This window comes from Geotrypetes seraphini, chromosome 3 (assembly GCF_902459505.1).
Source record: "Geotrypetes seraphini chromosome 3, aGeoSer1.1, whole genome shotgun sequence".
NCBI classification, from domain to species: Eukaryota; Metazoa; Chordata; class Amphibia; order Gymnophiona; family Dermophiidae; genus Geotrypetes; species Geotrypetes seraphini.
The window spans coordinates 9,704,027-9,722,395 of NC_047086.1; the positions used below are offsets into that span (position 1 = coordinate 9,704,027).

General features: G+C 43.6%; 1 protein-coding gene across 1 annotated transcript in view; it reads left to right on the forward strand.

Annotated features, from left to right (window-relative positions):
- The first annotated feature begins 6,590 nt into the window (after positions 1 to 6,590).
- Positions 6,591 to 18,369, forward strand: part of SNX3 (sorting nexin 3) — an 86,121-nt gene continuing 74,342 nt past the window's right edge. The window contains exon 1 of the mRNA XM_033939314.1: positions 6,591 to 6,850. Within this exon, the coding sequence (XP_033795205.1) occupies positions 6,689 to 6,850 (162 nt within the window). The 5' untranslated portion in view covers positions 6,591 to 6,688. The remainder of the gene's footprint in view (positions 6,851 to 18,369) is intronic.

Sequence of the window (18,369 nt, forward strand, 5' to 3'; positions counted from 1 at the left end):
TTCAATTCAGTGGCGTACCTAGCATATGTGACACCCGGGGCCCATTATTTTTTGGCACCCCCCCCCCATCTGTATGAAAAACATGATTTTTAGTAACAAGCCACACGTCACACAAGAGTACCTAGGAAAAGGCAGCATCTTACATATGCAGTGAGCAGTACAACATCAATACACCCATTGTAAAACTAAACAAGCCAGACCAGCACAGATCAATCCTACACCGTCAATCCTAACAGAAAACCATTTCTTTCGAACACACAGAACACAGAAAACACCTTCGCCTAGTATGGAATATGTCATCACAAACTAACCCCTCCCCCTTTTACAAAACTGTAGTGTGGATTTTAGCCACGGTGGTAACAGCTCTGACGCTTATAGAATTCTGAGCATCAGAGCTGCTACCACCACGGCTGGCGCTAAAAAACGCTCCACAGTTTTGTAAAAGGGGGGATAAAATAGAAATACATAGACAAAGGTTAAATTGAACCAGCAAGAAGCTGGACTCTGCATACAATGCAACACCACAGAAACAGTGTCACATGTCTCCTAAAGCAACAAATAAATAGAAAATTTTTGTTCTACCTTTGTCTTCTCTGGTTTCTGCTTTCCTCATCTTCTTCTTACTCTCTTCCTTCCATCCACTGTCTGCCATCTCTCTGCCCCTATATGGCATCTTCTGTCCTTCTATGCCCCTTCCAGAAACTATATGCCTCCCCCTTCCATCTCTCCTTTCACCCCCATTGGTCTGGCATCTCTCTCCTCTCCTTCCCTCTCCCACACCTCTCTTATGCATTCCCTTTCTTCCCTAATTTTCCTTTTCAATTTATTTTCTGCATCCATCTAGATTATGTCCTTACTACCCTCTCATCAATTTCTTTTTTTACTGTCTACCTACAGCTCGCCACCTCTTTCCCTCACCTCCTCCAGTATTTCCCTAACTCGATCCTTTTCCCCCATCATGTGCCCTCCTTTTATTTATCCTCTCCTTCCATCCTCTGCCCTCTTCTCTCTCTCCCTTCTCTCCAATTCCTTCATCTGCCCCTTCTCTCTTTCCCCCACTTCCATCATCTGCCCTCTTCTCTCTCCCCCTTCTCTCCACTTCCATCATCTGCCCCTTCTCTCTCTTCCCCCCACTTCTATCATCTGCCCTCTTCTCTCTCCACCTTCTCTCCACTTCTATCATCTGCCCCTTTCTCTATTTCCCCCCCCCCATTTCCATCATCTGCCCTCTTCTTTCTCCCCCTTCTCTCCACTTCCATCATCTGCCGCTTCTCTCTCTCCCCCCCTCCTTCCATCATCTGCCTTTTTCTCTCTCCCCACTTCCATCATCTGCCCCTTCTCTCTCTTTCCCCCACTTCCATCATCTGTCCTCTTCTCTCTCCCCATTCTCTCCACTTCCATCATCTGCCCCTTCTCTCTCTTTCCCCCACTTCCATCATCTGTCCCCTTCTCTCAATCTCTCCATCCACTACATGCCCATCTTTCTCCCTCACCATTCCGATTTTGGCAACAAGATCGGCAAGGCCCCCCCGCGAGGACACCGAGCGGCATCGGCGCCCCCATCCTCCGCGTCGGCACTCAGCGGCATCAGCGCCCCCCCCTGCCCCGCAACAGCACTCAAGTTCCGCCTTCTTCTCCCGGCATCAGCAGAACTTCAAATCAGCAACAGGTGCTCAGTCAAAAGCTTCCCCTGACTGAACTGCCTGGGCGGAAACAGGAAGCTGAGTCAGGGGAAGCTTTTGACTGAGCACCTGTTGCTGATCTGAAGTTCTGCTGATGCCGGGAGAAAGAGGCCGAACTTGAGTGCTGTCGCGGGGCAGGGGGGGCGCCGATGCCGCTCAGTGCCGTCACAGCTCAGGAATTTTACAGACTTGTCCGGCTGTGCACCCCCCCTAAGGCTGCAGACCGCCCCCCCCTCCGCCCCCTCCTTGGTACGCCACTGTTTCAATTTTTCCGTAAATCTTTATAAACTACTCTATTTGCCAAACATTTTGAAAATTAATTCTTCTGAAATTTTGCTATTATCTTCTATTTATCATTTGTAAATTATTCCCTGTTTATTTAATTGCTATAAACCGAGTCAAGCCTTCTCAGAATGATGACTCGGTATACAAAGCTAAGCTTTAGTTTAGTTTAGGGCAAGCAGTGGTTTCCCCCATGTGTTTCTCAATAACAGACTACGGACTTTTCCTTCAGGAAATTGTCCAAACCTCTTAAAACCACTGGAAACTGCAAACATTACAGTATTACTGTATTGGAAATAAACTAGGATTATGACCTGAAGAGAATTATGGAGAATAAAGAAATTATGAGCACTTGGGAAATTCTCAATCTAGAAGTCTGCATCTGTTGCCTCTACTATAGTGATAATTGGTCTCCCATCGCATGAGTTTTCAGATGAATACTTGAAGAGCCAAATCAGAATTATCTCCTTTATATGAAATAAACAATCACCCTCTTTTATGAATTTGGCACATTAGAGTTAATGAGCTGTTGTTGCCGGGGGAGTTAGTATACAGTTTATTTATTTCTTGATGTACCATGAAAATCTAAGAGGTATACATTAAAATGGGAAATGAAATAATGGGAAAATGTCAGTTTACGAATGAAGACAAGTCACATGCAATAAAACGGAAGAGAAAACCAGAAGGAAAAAAACTTTAAGTTAGAATTTGTGTTTCTAAAGGGAATGGGGAATAAGAGGGAGGGTGAATACAATAGGAAGGGTCAGAATGTATACTTCCCCCTCCGAATCCGCAGTTTCAGCATCTCCGTATTCGGTTATTCACGATTTTAAAACAAAAAAAAACCATTTAAATTTTTCAGGCTATTTTAAGCCATGTAAGCCCCTCTTAAGCCTTACCTGGTGGTCTAGCAGGTTTTTGGAGCAGCATCTTCCCAAACTCCTGCCCCGTGCAGATCGCTCATAGGAAATGGCTGCCTTGAGCTCCCGTAGACTCTTGAGACTACGACGGGAGCTCAAGGCAGCCATTTCTATGAGCGATCTGCACGGGGCAGGAGCGTGGGAAGATCGCTGCTGCCCCGAAAACCCGCTAGACCACCAGGTAAGGCTTAAGGGGGGGGGGGATTACAGGGCTTAAAATAGCCGGGGGAAGCGGGGGTTAGGGGCAGAACCAGCCCGAATATTATTTGCATTTTTTAAATATTTGCGGGCCGGCTCTGCCCCTAACCCCTGTGGATACGGAGGGAGAACTGTACTTGGATCAGGAGAGTTCAGTGGTGTAGCGAGGGTAAGTGGCGCCTGGGGCGGTGGAGCCCCTCCCCCACCCTCTTCTCCACCCCCTGCTCCTTCCCGACCTTCCCTGCCACGTGCCCCCCTTCCCTTCCCCGGTATCTTTTTAATTTTCCAGGCGAGAGCAACAGCATGAACTTACTGCCCGCTTTGTGTCGGTTATCCCTCTGACGTCAATTCCTAGGCGCAGGGCCCAGAAGTGACGACAGAGAGAGGTAACATTGACGCGAGTAGTAATTTTATTATGCTGCTAGTGCAGGAAAAATTAAAGAGGTACGATGGAAGGGAAAGGGTGCACGCTGACGGCAGAGGGGTCAGGAAGGAGGGGGAGGACAGGAGGACAGGCAAAATGGTGGAAACATGAGTTAATGAGACGGAGTCAGCATGGGTTCAACTGAGGGAGACCAATTTGCTTGACTTTTTTGAAGGTGTGAATAAACAAGTGGATAAAGTTGAGCTGGTTGATGTAGTGCATCTAGATTTTCAGAAAGCTTTTGATAAAGTTCCTCACGAAAACTCCTGAGAAAATTAAAGAGTCACTGGATGGGAGACAATGTTCAGTTGTGGATTAGGAATTGATTATCGGACAGAAAACATGGTAGGGTTAAATGACCACTTTTCTCAGTGGAGGAGGGTAAATAGTGGTGTGCCACAGATATCTGTACTGGGACTGGTGCTATTTAATTTATTTATAAACTAGTGTTTAAGGATCGATCAGGTTTTTATCTGCTGAAATTTACTATGTTTATAACACTCTCAATCAAAAAACTGGGAGTATAATTATTAAATACTTTATTCCTCACTTAAACTTTAGTATTCTCAATACAGAGAATTGAATAAATATCAAACAATATATTTAAATTAAGCTAAATGTGCTCAGTGAAAAGCAAACAAGCGAAGGTATAGGAGCAGCAGACTGCACCAGCTCTAGCTTTATGACATCATAGCACTCCTCCCTGCCTTCCTCATATCCACATCATTAATCCACAACAGGTTAAGCAGGTGGGTGATGTTAATAAACTAAACTAAACTAAACCTTGGGTTTATATACCGCACCATCTCCACGAATGCGGAGCTCGGCACGGTTTACAGGAAGAAAGATGAGAGAGGAACTACAGTGGAAGATTAAAGAGTTAGGTGTAAAGGGGGAAGGTGAGAGGCCTAAGAGGGGGGAAGTGTTACAGTTTTGAGAAAAGCCAGGTTTTTAGGTGTTTGCGGAAGAGTTGGAGGGAGCTTGAGGAAGATTGAAGATCATGTGTGTGGATTATCACAGTATCAGTGACTTGTTGGATGGATTTTAACTTGATTTTTTGTATGGATGGACATTGGACGGTTGTTTTTTGTTTTGAATTTAATGGACTTACATTACATTACATTAGTGACTTCTATTCCGCCTGTACCTTGCAGTTCTAAGTGGATTACAGTAGAAGATAGCTGGACATTTCCAGGAAGTTACAATTTAGGGGACGGTTACATAGTAGGGGCACAGGGAGTTACAATTTAGGGGACTTTAAATAGTAGAGGCAGAGGGAAGAAATTGAGGAAGGGAGGAGAATTGAGGATTAATAGTAGGGAAGATGTAGTTCAGGGTTGGTTACTTGATAGGGTCATTGGGGAGATATTAGTAGAGGGGTAGGAGTCAACTGGAAATTTGCATGGAGTGGGGAGGATGCGAGGGGGGGATAAGAAGGCTATATTGTTTTTTTGAATAGCAGAGTTTTGATTTCTTTTCGGAATGATTTAAAGTCAATTGTAGTTGTCAATAGGTTGGAGATGGAGGAGTCCAGCTTCGCTGCCTGCCTTGCTAGGAGGCCGTTGTACATCTTGCGCTGAGTTCCCTTGAGTGGTGGGTAGAATAGGATCTGGGTTCTTCTTAGTCTAGGTGTGCGGTTGCGATTTAGACGGTTATTGAGGTAGGTGGGTGCAGTTCCGTTTATTGCTTTGAATAATAGACAGTAAAATTTGAATTAAATTCGAGCTCGTATCGGTAGCCAGTGTGAGTCTAGGTAGGCATTAGTGATATGGTCAAATTTTCCGAGTGAGTAGATCAGCCTGAGGGCTGTGTTTTGAATGGTCTGTAGACTTTTTTTAAGATCACATGATACGGGGAGCACAGAGCACGTTGAAGAGCAGGGATATTGCTAGCAGTGGACACAGTGAAATCCAGCAGTTGCAAGATAAGTAATATATTTTTTCTTGTTTATTTGCTATCATTTGCTATAAGGACTTATTAAGATCACCCACCTGCTTAATCTGTTGTGGATTAATGATGTGGATATGAGGAAGGCAGGGAGCAGTGCTACGATGTCATATAGCTAGAGCTGGTGGAGTCTGCAGCTCCTATACCTTTGCTTGTTTGCTTTTCACTATGGGCTCCTTTTACAAAGGTGCGCTTAGCGTTTTTAATGCACGCACCAGATTAGCACGTGCTAGCATAAAAACTGCCGCCTGCTCAAAAGGAGGCGGTAGCGGCTAGCGCGTGCAATTTAGCGCACGTCATTCTGCGTGTTAAGGCCCTAACGTAGCTTTGTAAAACGAGCCCTATGTTTTTAACAACAGATCCTTTTCAGAAAAATCTTTTTAGGATCTATTGTAAGGGGTCTCTGAATAGGGGGGGCCTTTTATAAGAACCCCTTATTTTGTGAAATATTCCCTTTCTGAGCGAGAGAAATTATTATAGTAGTGGGGTCCTTTCTGTATGAGTTTTCTGACAGCAAGGAACCCGCTGTTGCTCTGGGAACATCTTGTGTGGGCTATAGAGAATGAGTAAGATTAAGGGCTCCTTTTATCAAGCCGCGCTAGCCGCTAACGCCTCCCTTGAGCAGGCGGTAGTTTTTAGGCCAGCACGGGAATTAGCGCGTGATGAAACGTGGCGCGCGTTAACCCCGCTAGCGCAGCGTGATAAAAGAAGCCTTAAATGTATTCAGTGAGCGACATACCCCCTCTTCTACTAAACCGAGCTAGCGATTTTCACAGCTCCCAACGCTCATAAGAACTCTATCCTCTTCCCAAATTTTAGATTGTAAGCCACTTAGTTGTGTCCTGTACAATTAACATAGAAACATTGAGCAGTATAATAAATGTAAAATAAATAAATACTTTTTCCCCCCCTAGGTCTTCAGGATAAAACTTTTCTTTATTCTGGTTTTGCCATAATGTCATTTGTTTTGCTTCCAAGTTGCAGTTGTAATAGCAACAATTCTTCCTCAATTGACAGACTAACGTTCCCCCTTGCTGAGCATCGCGCGGGAGCCGTTTCGGCGCCAAACGCCTGCCTCAGGGGGGTCCTTTCGAGGCGCCTCGAGCGTCCCATTCTAGGACGTCGTCGCCGCGAAGCTCGAGGCCCAACGGCCCCCCGTCGCCAGCGCGCGCGCGCGCTCGCGTGCCGCGTCGTTTCCGTTTCCGGGCGGCGGGGGCGGCGGGTGAAGCGCGGTCATGGCGGACACCGTGGCCGACACTCGTCGCCTCCTGAGCAAGCCGCAGACCCTGAACGACGCCTACGGGCCGCCCAGCAACTTCTTGGAGATCGACGTGAGCAGCCCCCAGACGGTGGGAGTGGGCCGGAACCGCTTCACCACCTACGAAATCCGACTGAAGGTGAGACTCGGCTTCTGGACGCCCGACAGAGGAGACTTTGAGGGGGGCTTTCGGCGCGGTGCTCAGGGGGAGAGGCTGCATGTGGAAAGGCCTTTAACCCTTTCAGGACCAAGGGACATATTTGTCCCATAACTTTAAAATCCTATAAATTTTGATTGGGATAGTCTACAGTTCTAAATTTGATATGTACGGATTCCATATGATACTGCCTTTATGTAAACAAACTGGTTCCGACATTCATTCATTAGCGTCGTTGCCAGATTGACGAGAAGATTCACTTGCCACACTGTCCATAAGCCAGAAGTTTGGTTTTTAAAAAAAAAAATAATGATATTTCACAAAAATCAATTTTTTGGCATCTGCAAGCCCTTTTTACCATAAAAATGTCATCAAAACCACAAAAATTGGCCTACGATCCTTATGGTCCTGAAAGGGTTAAAGGCCATTTCCACGGCCAGAGCATTCCTCAAGCTTTGCTAGGTCCCTTCTCGTGTGGGAGGTTTTGGTATCATCTGCAAAGAGGCAAATCTGAAGATAGCCTTGTTAAAAATAACAGACCCAAGAAAGGAAACTTGCCATCTCCATAGACCACTCAACCAGTTCCTGACCCACTTATGCCTAAATACACATCTATCCAATTCTCTGGTCACCCAGTCAAGAAATTGATCAGGTTTGTCCACAAAAACCTCCTACCTCTAGGGCAGGAGTGTCAAAGTCCCTCCTGGAGGGCTGCAATCCAGTTGGGTTTTCAGGATTTCCCCAATGAATATGCCTTGAAAGCAGTGCATGCAAATAGATCTCATGCATAGTCATTGGGGAAATCCTGAAAACCCGACTGGATTGCGGCCCTCCAGGAGGGACTTTGACACCCCTGCTCTCGTGAATCCATGTTGGTTTGGGTCCTGTAAATCACTAGATTTCAGAAACTTCACTATTCTCTTTTAAAAGCATAAATTTGCTTACCACAGAAGTCAGATTTACCGGCCCATAGTTCCTACCTCTTGGAAATGAGGAGTGATCTAGTGGTAGAGCTGCTGCCTCAACACCCTGAGTTTGTGGGATTGAATGCCAGCACTGCTCTCTGTAACTGTGGGCAAGTTACTTAATTCTTTTGCCCCAAGTACAAACTAAGTACTTGCATATATGTAAACTGCTTTGAATACTGTAACCACAAAATGCTCTCTACAGTCCAGACATGAGTCCACCAGACTTTGACCTTTTTCCAAAGTTGAAACAACCTATGCGTGAACATTGTTTTGCATCTCTGGAAGAGCTTTCTTCTGCCGGTACCCGAGCCATTTGGCAACTGAACAAAACAGTGTCTTGGATGGAATAATGACCCTCAAGGGTCATTTCATAAATAATGCACACTATTTTTTTAAAATTTACATGTTTTATTTTTTTTTCAAGTATTTATTTACAATCCTTCAATATAGTCTCCCTGCTTTGCAATGACCGAGTCCTAATGTCTGGGAAGCTTCATTATTCCATCCAAGACAGTTTTAGTTCCGTTGCCGATTGGCTCAGGTACCGGCGGAAGAAAGCTCTTCCAGAGATGCAAAACGATGTCCACACATAGGTTGTTTCAACTTTGGAAAAAGGTCAAAGTCTGGTGGTCTCATGTCTGGACTGTAGGGAGCATGAGGTAACACCTCCCAGCCATATTTGTGTAGTTTTTCAATGATGAGTGGAGAGCTTCATCTTCCCCATGACCAAAAATATTTTGACAAGCTCAATCAAAAGTAAAACAAATGATTTTTGCTTATGATTATGAAGGCATCATCATCACAGACAAAGTTCCATGTGGAAGAAGTGTCACAACAGTGTATTATCGTGATTTTTTGCAAAAAATGTGCAGAAAAATGCACAAAACCTGACCTCAGTTGCTCTTGGCTGGGCCAGTCATTCTTCATAACAACGCTCGCCCGCACATAAGAACATAAGCAATGCCTCCACTGGGTCAGACCCGAGGTCCATCGTGCCCAGCAGTCCGCTCACGCGGCGGCCCAACAGGTCCAGGACCTGCGCAGAGAATGTCATTGGAAAAACTACATGAATATGGCTGGGATGTGTTACCTCATGCTCCCTACAGTCTAGACATGAGACCACCAGACTTTGACCTTTTTCCAAAGTTGAAACAGCCTAAGGAGACTGTGTGTATCCTTATAAAACAGGGATCTCAAAGTCCCTCCTTTGCATTGAAAGCTGTGCTTGCACATAGATCTCGTGCATATTCATTGGGGAAATCCTGAAAACCCAACTGGATTGCGACACTCAAGGAGGGACTTTGAGACCCCTGTTATAAAAGGTAGCTCTCATACTTTCTTATGGAAACACAAGAAAGTTAATGTACTTAACATGTCTATGGTGATATAGTTACTAAACATCCAGATCTCATGGTGGGTCATGGCTAGTTAGAATGGAGTGGAACTTGATGTTCTTTGTAAGTATGAGTGGTTGAGTCTCTATGTACAGTATGTGTATATATATATAGTTTCATAGTTGATTTCAGTTTTGATTAAACGCTTATCCAAAAGTACTAAGCCAGAGGTGCCCACACTTTTTGGGCTTGCGAGCTACTTTTAAAATGACCAAGTCAAAATGATCTACCAACAATAAAATTAAAAAAAAAAACACAACGCACACTGTACGCATAGAAAATGTTAATTATCGTTCCTATTCCAGGGTTTTTCAAAGAGGTCAAAGCAGATGACTCTATGCACTATCACCTCAGTAACAACCATACAAAAATAGACAAATATACCCCCCTCCCTTTTTTACTAAACCACGATAGCAATTTTTAGAGTGCAGGGAGCTGCGCGAATGCCCAGCGCTGCTCTCGACGCTCATAGGCTCCCTGCGCTAAAAACTCTATTGCGGTTTAGTAAAAGGGGACCTTAGTGTAAAATATAGACAGCAGATATAAATTCAGACACATTTTGATCACTAAATTTAAAATAAAATCATTTTTCCTACCTTGTCTGGTGATTTCATGAGTCTCTGGTTGCACTTTTTTCTTCTGACTGTGCATCCAATCTTTCTTCCCTTCTTTTAGCCTGTATGCTTCCTCTCCTCCAGACCTCGTTCCCTCCCCCAACTTTTCCTTCCTCTCTCCCTGCCCTTTCTTTCTCTCTGCCTCCCTTTCTTTTTTTCTGTTTCTCTTCTTTCCTTCTGTCTCCCTGCCTGCCCTTTTTCTTTCTTTCTCCCTGCCCTCCCCCAAGCCACTGCCATCGGGGACCAGGCCCCAAACCGCCACCAATAACAGGCCCGAAAGTCGACGTCGCCCCAAGCTCTCCCTGCTTCGGCCGATCAGCATTCCTCTCCCCGACGTCAATTCTGCAGTCGCGGAGAGGAAGGTTGATCGGCCCAAGATCGCGATCGACCTATTAGGGGAAATGCTGCCTGGTCCTGCCTTCATGGAAACAGAAAGTAGGCAGGACCCGGCAGCAAGAAGAGCAAATGCTTCACTAACCTGTCTCCCGCATTAGCCCGTAGCGAACGCTTGCTTCAGGGCTCTCAACATGTGCGTGCCGGCTTCCCTTCTCCCCCCCCCGGACATAACTTCCGGTTTCGGAGAGAAGAGCCCGGAGCATAAGTTCGCTACAGGGCTGAAATCTCCAAGCCGGTTTTTTTTGTTTTTTTTTAATGTTCAGCAGCGGCGGCAGCAGCAGATGACAGCTGGGCGGACCGCCCAGCTAAAAGGCCCTAGAGAGAACACTGGAGAGGAAGGCTGATCGCCCGGTAGATCAGGACGGCAACACAAGTCTATCACGGAGCCCGGGATGGGCTCCGCGATCGACTCGTGTTGCCTTTCTGAGCTACTGGTCGATCGCGATCGCCGTGTTGGGCACCCCTGTACTAAGCTTTGTACAAAGTATTTAAAAATAACCGGGAGACGAACATTTTAAAATTATTGGACATACATGAACTAAACAAACATGCTTATGACTTGAAAACAATGGGAAAAGAGGGAAGAACTACAATTTTATAGAAAGAATACATACAATAGGAAAAGGGAAAAAGTTAAAAATTGCTGGAGTAGATACGTGTATAAAAATCAGTTATAGGCATCTTTCAAAAGCAAGCATTTTTAGGCTGCTTTTGATTTTCTGGCAAGTTTTGTTCAGCTCTAAAGTATAGAGGGAGAAAGTTTCAAATTAAAGGGGCGGTGACTGAAAAAATGAGGGTACGATGAGTACCAATTATCTTTAGGGATGGGACATTAAGGGAATGCTGTGAGGTTGATCTTAAGGTTTTGGGAGGGTCATAGGGGATCAGTAGTCTATCCAGGAATACTAGTTTGCATGGTTTTAAAGGTCAAGAGGGCAATTTTATATGTAATCCTATGTAGAACAGGCAACCAGTGGGCTTTTTGTTATTAAGTGTGCATGTCTTTGGATTTGGGCTTCTTATCTAAAGCAACTATCTGTGTCAAGTGCTCTTCTCTACCTGGATTAACAATTTAACATAATTGGTGATGAAAACAGTCATTAAGATCAACCTGCTGATTTTTAGTGTTTGCTGAATTTCTGAGAAGGAAATGTTTGTAAACATTTTCAGGTTACATTTCTCCCTCCGTATTCACAGTGGATGCGGGCGGAACATAGCTGTGAATATGGAAAAACCGTGAATAACTTTTTATATGTTATTTGCGGTTTTGGGAAAAGCCAGAGTGTTTACTATTGAAACAGCAATAACAGGTACTATTAGTACTGAAAATTGCTATATCTTAAAACCCTTGACAGACCATGCAATAATCAAAGATTGAGGCAAGCAGCGATTCACAAAGCTGTTAGGGCTTTTGGCAGGCGATACCCAAAGATCCCGCATGCTGGGAAGCAGCATTTCTCTCTGTGCACACTGGGAATCAGCGATTTTCAGGGTGAAAGATTTGAATCATCGATTTTTGTGGGAGAAAGCATGGAAGCAGCGATTTTCAGAGTGAATGTTGGTAAGGTAAACTTTTTTTATCGGTACAGTAAAAGAAAAAGAACTTTAATCATGATGTAATTTGGGGGGGGGGGGGGGAGGCGGAGTCAGCATGCGAAAAATTGCGAATAAGTGAAACCACGAGTGCTGAAACTGTGAATATGGAGGGAAAAGTGTACTTCTTTGGTAGCACTGCTGTGTTGATCTCTTCTGACACCAACCAAACAAACATTACACAGCGGGAAAATCCACTGCTTTATTTCTAGGATGTGAGAAAATCAGTGCTTACTTCTAGAGTAAGTTAGCATAAAATCTATTCTACTCTTTTGGGATCTTGCCAGGTATTTCTGACCTGGATTGTCCACTGTTGGAAACAGGATATTGGACTTCATGGACCTTGCTGAATGCTGAGTAAGCTTACAGCAGGAGTTGGTAGCATTTCCAAATGAAGAAATGTGTGATCATGGCTGTGCTGATAAGTAGCTACTCAAACTATTTGATCACAATTCTGTGGCTATGCAAACACAAACAAAACTCATAGTTAAAAGAAGGACTAGGCAATCCTGTGTCTGTCACTTTCATTCCCCCCTTTCCCAGGACAATTACCCACAAGAAATGACTGGCAGGTCTCTGGATCTATTAGTACGTCATGTGATGTTTTGAATTTGTTTGCAGCCTTGGCTAGAAAGTGGTGACAACTTCTGATCTATGCTTCATATTTTAGTTGCTGAAGAGGGGAGGGTGATCTGCAAATGCTGTTTGTACCTATTCTTATTAGAAAACTGCATATTACTTCAATGCTCTTATCAAATCTTGAAATTAGGTGGTGGTTGCAGTGAAATTTTAGTTTGCAGAAGGCAGAAAATGGGAGCTGCTGCTCTCATCACTGAGGGGATTTGCATGCTGTGGCCAAACTCGGTGTGTTGATTGAGGGACCTGTTGAAGCATGTTCTAGCAACATTTTAAAACAAAATGTATGTGAAGGTCATCATTGGTTAGATGAAGTAAGCATCTGAGATAAATATTGGAATTTGTTTACTGGAGCAGTTCTGGATGAAGCGGGGAGAAACTGAGTCTTGAGATGAGATTTGAGAAGGGGAATAGTGTTGGTGACTCAGCCTGTAACTGGAAAATGTAGTCAAACAGAGAGAGCATGAGATCTTTCAACTTAAACACTAATCAGAGCAAATAACCACCCTGAATTTATAAACAACTTACTTATCCCATATGATCAAACTAGGACCTTAAGATCTACAGCTTCTCACCATTCCCTCATTGAAACATATCAGTACAATGAGGGCTACAATTTTCTCGGTTAGTGCCCCCTCTCTTTGGAACAGCATCCCAAATTATTTACGCAAAAACCCAACTCTTGCCAATTTTAAGGTGCAGTTAAAGACATTTCTCTTCCTTGATGCTTTTGTAACTTAAACTGTCCTTTTAAGGATGACTTAGATTCAAGAAAGGTTTATGCCTTCAGTCCCCCCATTCTTTCCCTTGAGTGTTTCCTTTCTTTCTATCAATTGTAGTTCTAACCCTTCTTCCCTTTTGTTCCCATTCGTCAATGTCTTTAAAAGATATCATTTCCCCTGGTTTGTTTTTGTTTAAATTGTATGTTAATTGGCGCATTGTTTTGGCGTTTTTGTACACCGCCTAGAAGGCTTTATTGGGCGGTATAAGAAATTTTAAATAAACTTAAAACTTGAAACTTTGTGAATTATCCTGTAACTGCAAAACGTATTCAAACAGAGAAAGAGAGTAGAAAGAGCATGAGATCTTTCAACTTAAACAATGTAACCCTAATTGGTGGTGGTGGTAGTAGTTGAGGGAGAACAGAGAGCAAGTCAAATAAAGGTTGAAAGCAAAATGCACGTTTGCATTTTATTTTATTTATTTGGTTTTATATCCTGGCCTCCCAGGAGAGTCCAGAATGGGTTACAAGTTTGCATACATATTAAAGTGGGGCCAAATTGTCTGATAGAGATGGTAAAACATAACATGACAAACATGGTATGATGAGACATAGTATGAGAAAACATAGCATGGAAGACATAGGGCCTCTTCTATCCAACTGCAGTGAGCGACGTTGAATGGCCCGCGCTGCTCCCAACACTCATAGAGTTCCTAAGAGCGTCGGGAGCAGCGCGGCTCTGCGCTAAAAACTGCTAGCGTAGTTTGATAGAAGAGGCCCATAGCATGGCTAACATAACATGGCAACCATAGTATTATATATACCAGGGGTAGGGAACTCCGGTCTTCGAGAGCCATATTCCAGTCGGGTTTTCAGGATTTCCCCAATGAATATTCATGAGATAGACAACCAAGTCTCCAACCTATTGACAACAACTCCAGACTACAAGATGTTCAGAAAGGAAATAAAAACTATACTCTTCAAGAAATCCCTTAATAAAGCTTAATACCATGATAAAGCTTAACCCCCCTCTTACCATCTCCTCCCTAACCCCAGATCCTACTTTTCCCTCTCTTGGAAACCTTCTCTGATCTAACGTTGTAACCCTTCTTCCATAACTCTTTTTGTAATCCGCTTTGAACCGAAAGGTAATGGCGGAATAGAAATCTGTAATGTAATGTAATGTAATCTATTTGCATGCACTGCTTCAATGCATAGTCATTGGGGAAATCCTGAAAATCCAACTGGAATACGGCTCTCAAGGACCGGAGTTCCCTACCCCTGATATATACAAACATAGCATGGTAGATAAGGGAGTAAAGTCTTTTGAGAGCTCACCTTCCATGCTTTCTGGATAGGTTTCCTTACCATTTTTGAATCAGCCATGAATTTTGTGGACATCAATTTAAGGGGGTTTGGCTCCTGAGGAAGACAGCGAAACAGATATGTCAGGCAAGAATGGACTTTCCTTTCTATGCAGATAAGTTGATATATATATTTTTTTACTTTCTGGACATTTTTGTGCTGTTATTGTGTAATTTTTGAAATGTGACTACACATAGAGATTAGAAAATGGAAAATATTTTCCCGTACAAGGAGGGAATACCATGTATATATGGTTTCAAAAAAATTTGGGGGGATGGTGATTTTTCACTTATAATTTTCACTTTAAGGAATGAACATTATGATGTATGGGGCAAACACATTTAGATCATAGGGTTTGTACCCATATGAGTTGTCAGCCCGGGGGATTTTTCAGAAAATTTTGTTCCCCGGAACTGAGGTCTGTTCTTTAAATTTCTAAGTTTGATTTGGATACTTACATTATATTTTCCATATTACATTGCATCAGCCTTCTTGTAGTGGGTTTTTTCTATGGTGAGAAATTTTTTCACTCTCTCCATAATAATTTCCAAATCCTTGAATGTAAAATACCAAAAAATAATTCATCAATCGTAGTTTTTTGCTTTTTTGCCAATATAAAGTGTGATAGTTCATGGTATGGTGGGTGAAGTGCCTCAGTGTTTGAGACTCATGACAGCGGAGGGCTGGTGCTCTTCTTTGCAAGGTTTGGGAATTTGGGTAGGTGTACTCTCAGAGGGTCAAGGGAAGAGGTGGGTTTTTATTGTCTTCCTGAAGTTTAATGGACCTTCTAATGATCTTATGTGGTGTGGTAGGTAATGTGTGTAAGATCTTTTTCAGGTGGTCTCAAAGCGGAAGGCAGGTCCCAAGGGCGTTTGCAATTCAAGCAGAGTGGCCGATTTGTGACAGGGTAGTAGTTTGGCCATATAGGCCAGTACCATGTCAAGGAAGAGTTTTTAGGCCATTATTAGGCCTTTGAATATACTTTGTCAATTGGCAGCCAGTGGGTAGTGCACAGAGCTGTGGTGATTGTGTCTTGTATGTGAAGATTTTTCAGGAGTTGGATGGCGGCATTTTGTTCTTGTAGTCAATGGATGTTTTTTGTGGTGAGCCCATTTAAGAGCATGTTGCAATAGTCCATATGGGAGAAAATGAAAGCATATAGTAGTTGAGCAAAGTCCGGCTCCGAGAAGTATCGTCTGATTTTCCACAGCTGCAGGAGGTAGTAGAATGAGGTAGATACTACTTGGGAGATATTGTCAGAGAGTGAAAAGTCACTGTCAAGGATCACCCCTAGGCTGCGTACTTTGTCTTTGGCTGTCAAAATGGCAGATTTCCAGGAGATTGGGCATGCGAGTTTGGGGTCATCTCTTCGTATCCAGAGAAGTTCGGTTTTCGCTGTGTTTAATTTTAGCTTGTTTTAGATCATCCAGCTTTTTATTTCCAAGAGGCAGTCATGTAGTTTGGAGATTTGAGCAATCCAGTTTAAGCCTAGCAGTAGGTACAGTTGTATATCATCAGCAAATGAGTGGATCTTTATTTGTTATTTTAAGGCGATGTCTATCACCGGTCTGATATAGAGGTTGAAAAACAAAGGGGACAGGAGGGCACCCTGTGTTACTCCATATTTTATCTGTTTAGGTCGCAATAGAGTTGATCTTAGTAGGATGCTATGGGTCCTTTGACTCAGGAACTATGAGAATCACTGGAGCGCTCCATCATTTATTCCAATATTTGAGAGTCTGGCGAGGAAGCAGTGGTGGTGGTTAATAGTATCAAAGGTGGCACTGAGGTCTAGAAGGACCAGTAGATTGTAAGTCCTCTGGGAAAAAGGAAATAGTTAATGAACCTAAGCTATAACAGAAAAGAGGTTTGCTAAATTCTCTTGTAAATTATGGATTTTCTGCAAATTACATGTATCATCTGCAATCTGGTATCCTCTATAATAAAACCCTAAGTGTGCATGCGCACTTAGGGTTTTGTGATCGCTGCACTGTGCTGTGTCCCTCCGTGCTGAATTCCATTTTGAAACATGGAGGCAAGGAACACACTGGCGACTCCCTTCTCCTACCTTCACTCACCAACCGCTGCTGCTGCCGCTGCTCTTCAAAGCAGCCTGTTGAGGTTTGCCGGCTGGCTGTAGTGAAACTCGCAGAGGGAACGTGCTACTGAGGTGGAGAGCGGCCTGTGAGGTTTGCTACAGCCAGCCGACGAATCTCAGCAGGCTGCTTTGTTGAAGAGGAGCAGCAGTGGCGGTAGCGGTTTGTGCTGGTGGGCCAGAAGACACCAGGAACCATGGATAAAGGGAGGGTAAGAACGGGAGGGGGGAAACAGAAGGGGGCCATGGAGCAGGCAGGTATGGCACAACAGGGGACCAGGGGGAGAGGGAAAGGGGGCTGCTTTAGGGGGAGGGATGTGCTGGGGGCAGACAGCAATCATGGGGGGGGGAACAGAAGGGGGCCATGGAGCAGGCAGGCATGGCACAACAGGGGGCCAGGGGGAGAGGGAAAGGGGGCTGTTTTGGGTGGAGGGGTGTGCTGGGGGGCAGACAGCAATCATGCTTTGCTTTGGGAGGGGGTGGGAACAGAAGGAGGCCACAGAGCAGGCATGCATGGCACAACAGGGGGAGAGGGAAAGGGGGCTGCTTTGGGGGAGGGGTGTGCTGGGGGCAGACAGCAAACATACTTTGCTCTGGGAGGGAGGAAACAGAAGGGGGCCACGGAGAGACAGGCAGGCATAGTGCAACAGAGAAATACAGGCAGGAAGGGGGCCAGGGAGAGACCCAGACAGAAAGAATGACAGACAGACAGCATCCAAGGAGAGAGAGACAAAGAAATAAAACAGACAGACAGACATCTACTCTAGTACCTGTTAATGTAACGGGCTTAACTAGTATTCTAATAACTTTATAGCACTACTTGAGTCAGAAAATATATTTTAACATATCTGCAGCTACCTACAATAATTGAAGGGAAGTATACATAGAAAGTCTGAACAGTGAAGGCTTCTGGAAGAATTGCTTTTGATTTAAGTCAAGATGATCACTTTCTTAGTCCTTTATATTTAGATTGAAGCTCTTCAACAAGCTGCACTTTTATACCACAAATCACTTGGCTCTACTAAAAACATTCAGTTTCTCAGTTTGCTTTTCCTACAGTTCTGCAGCTGATTACTTCATCACCAAAATGAACAGACTATATAAAATCTTTTTGAAACAAATAGTTTGAGATCTCACACTTATGCAAAAATGGAGTGCCGGGCAGTTCAAGCTCATATAACCAACGTTGAATTGCCATATTGCAATGAAAGCTAAGTGTTGCTTGTCTAAGTAAATCAAGTACATGAATGCTGATAGTTTTAACAAGTTTTGTTGGACAGTCTGTTTGATATAGATTTATTCAAATAAGACATAAAACACAGATACACATTGGTATTTATATATAAAAAATGAAAACATAAGGGATGGGATGGAGGTAATGGTAAAATAATTATTTCATATGAATTGGACAGAATGTGGACTTGGGATAACCTCTGTTATGGGAGGTCCTATGCATTGAAAACTGTTCACCTTGTATGATATATCATCCTCCTAGTCCAGTTATTTATTTATTCATTTTTTGAGGGTTTATTGATGAGAGCTATTTGAGAGTAAAAATATGAAGAGATAATATGTATGGAAAAACATATAGACCTACCGTTTAAGAAATGTATTGCGGTCTTTTGGAAGCTCCGCACCATCAAGAAGTTTTTTGACATCCATTTTGAGTATTCTACATTATTGTAATATTATATATTTAGGGATTTACAAAAAAAATAC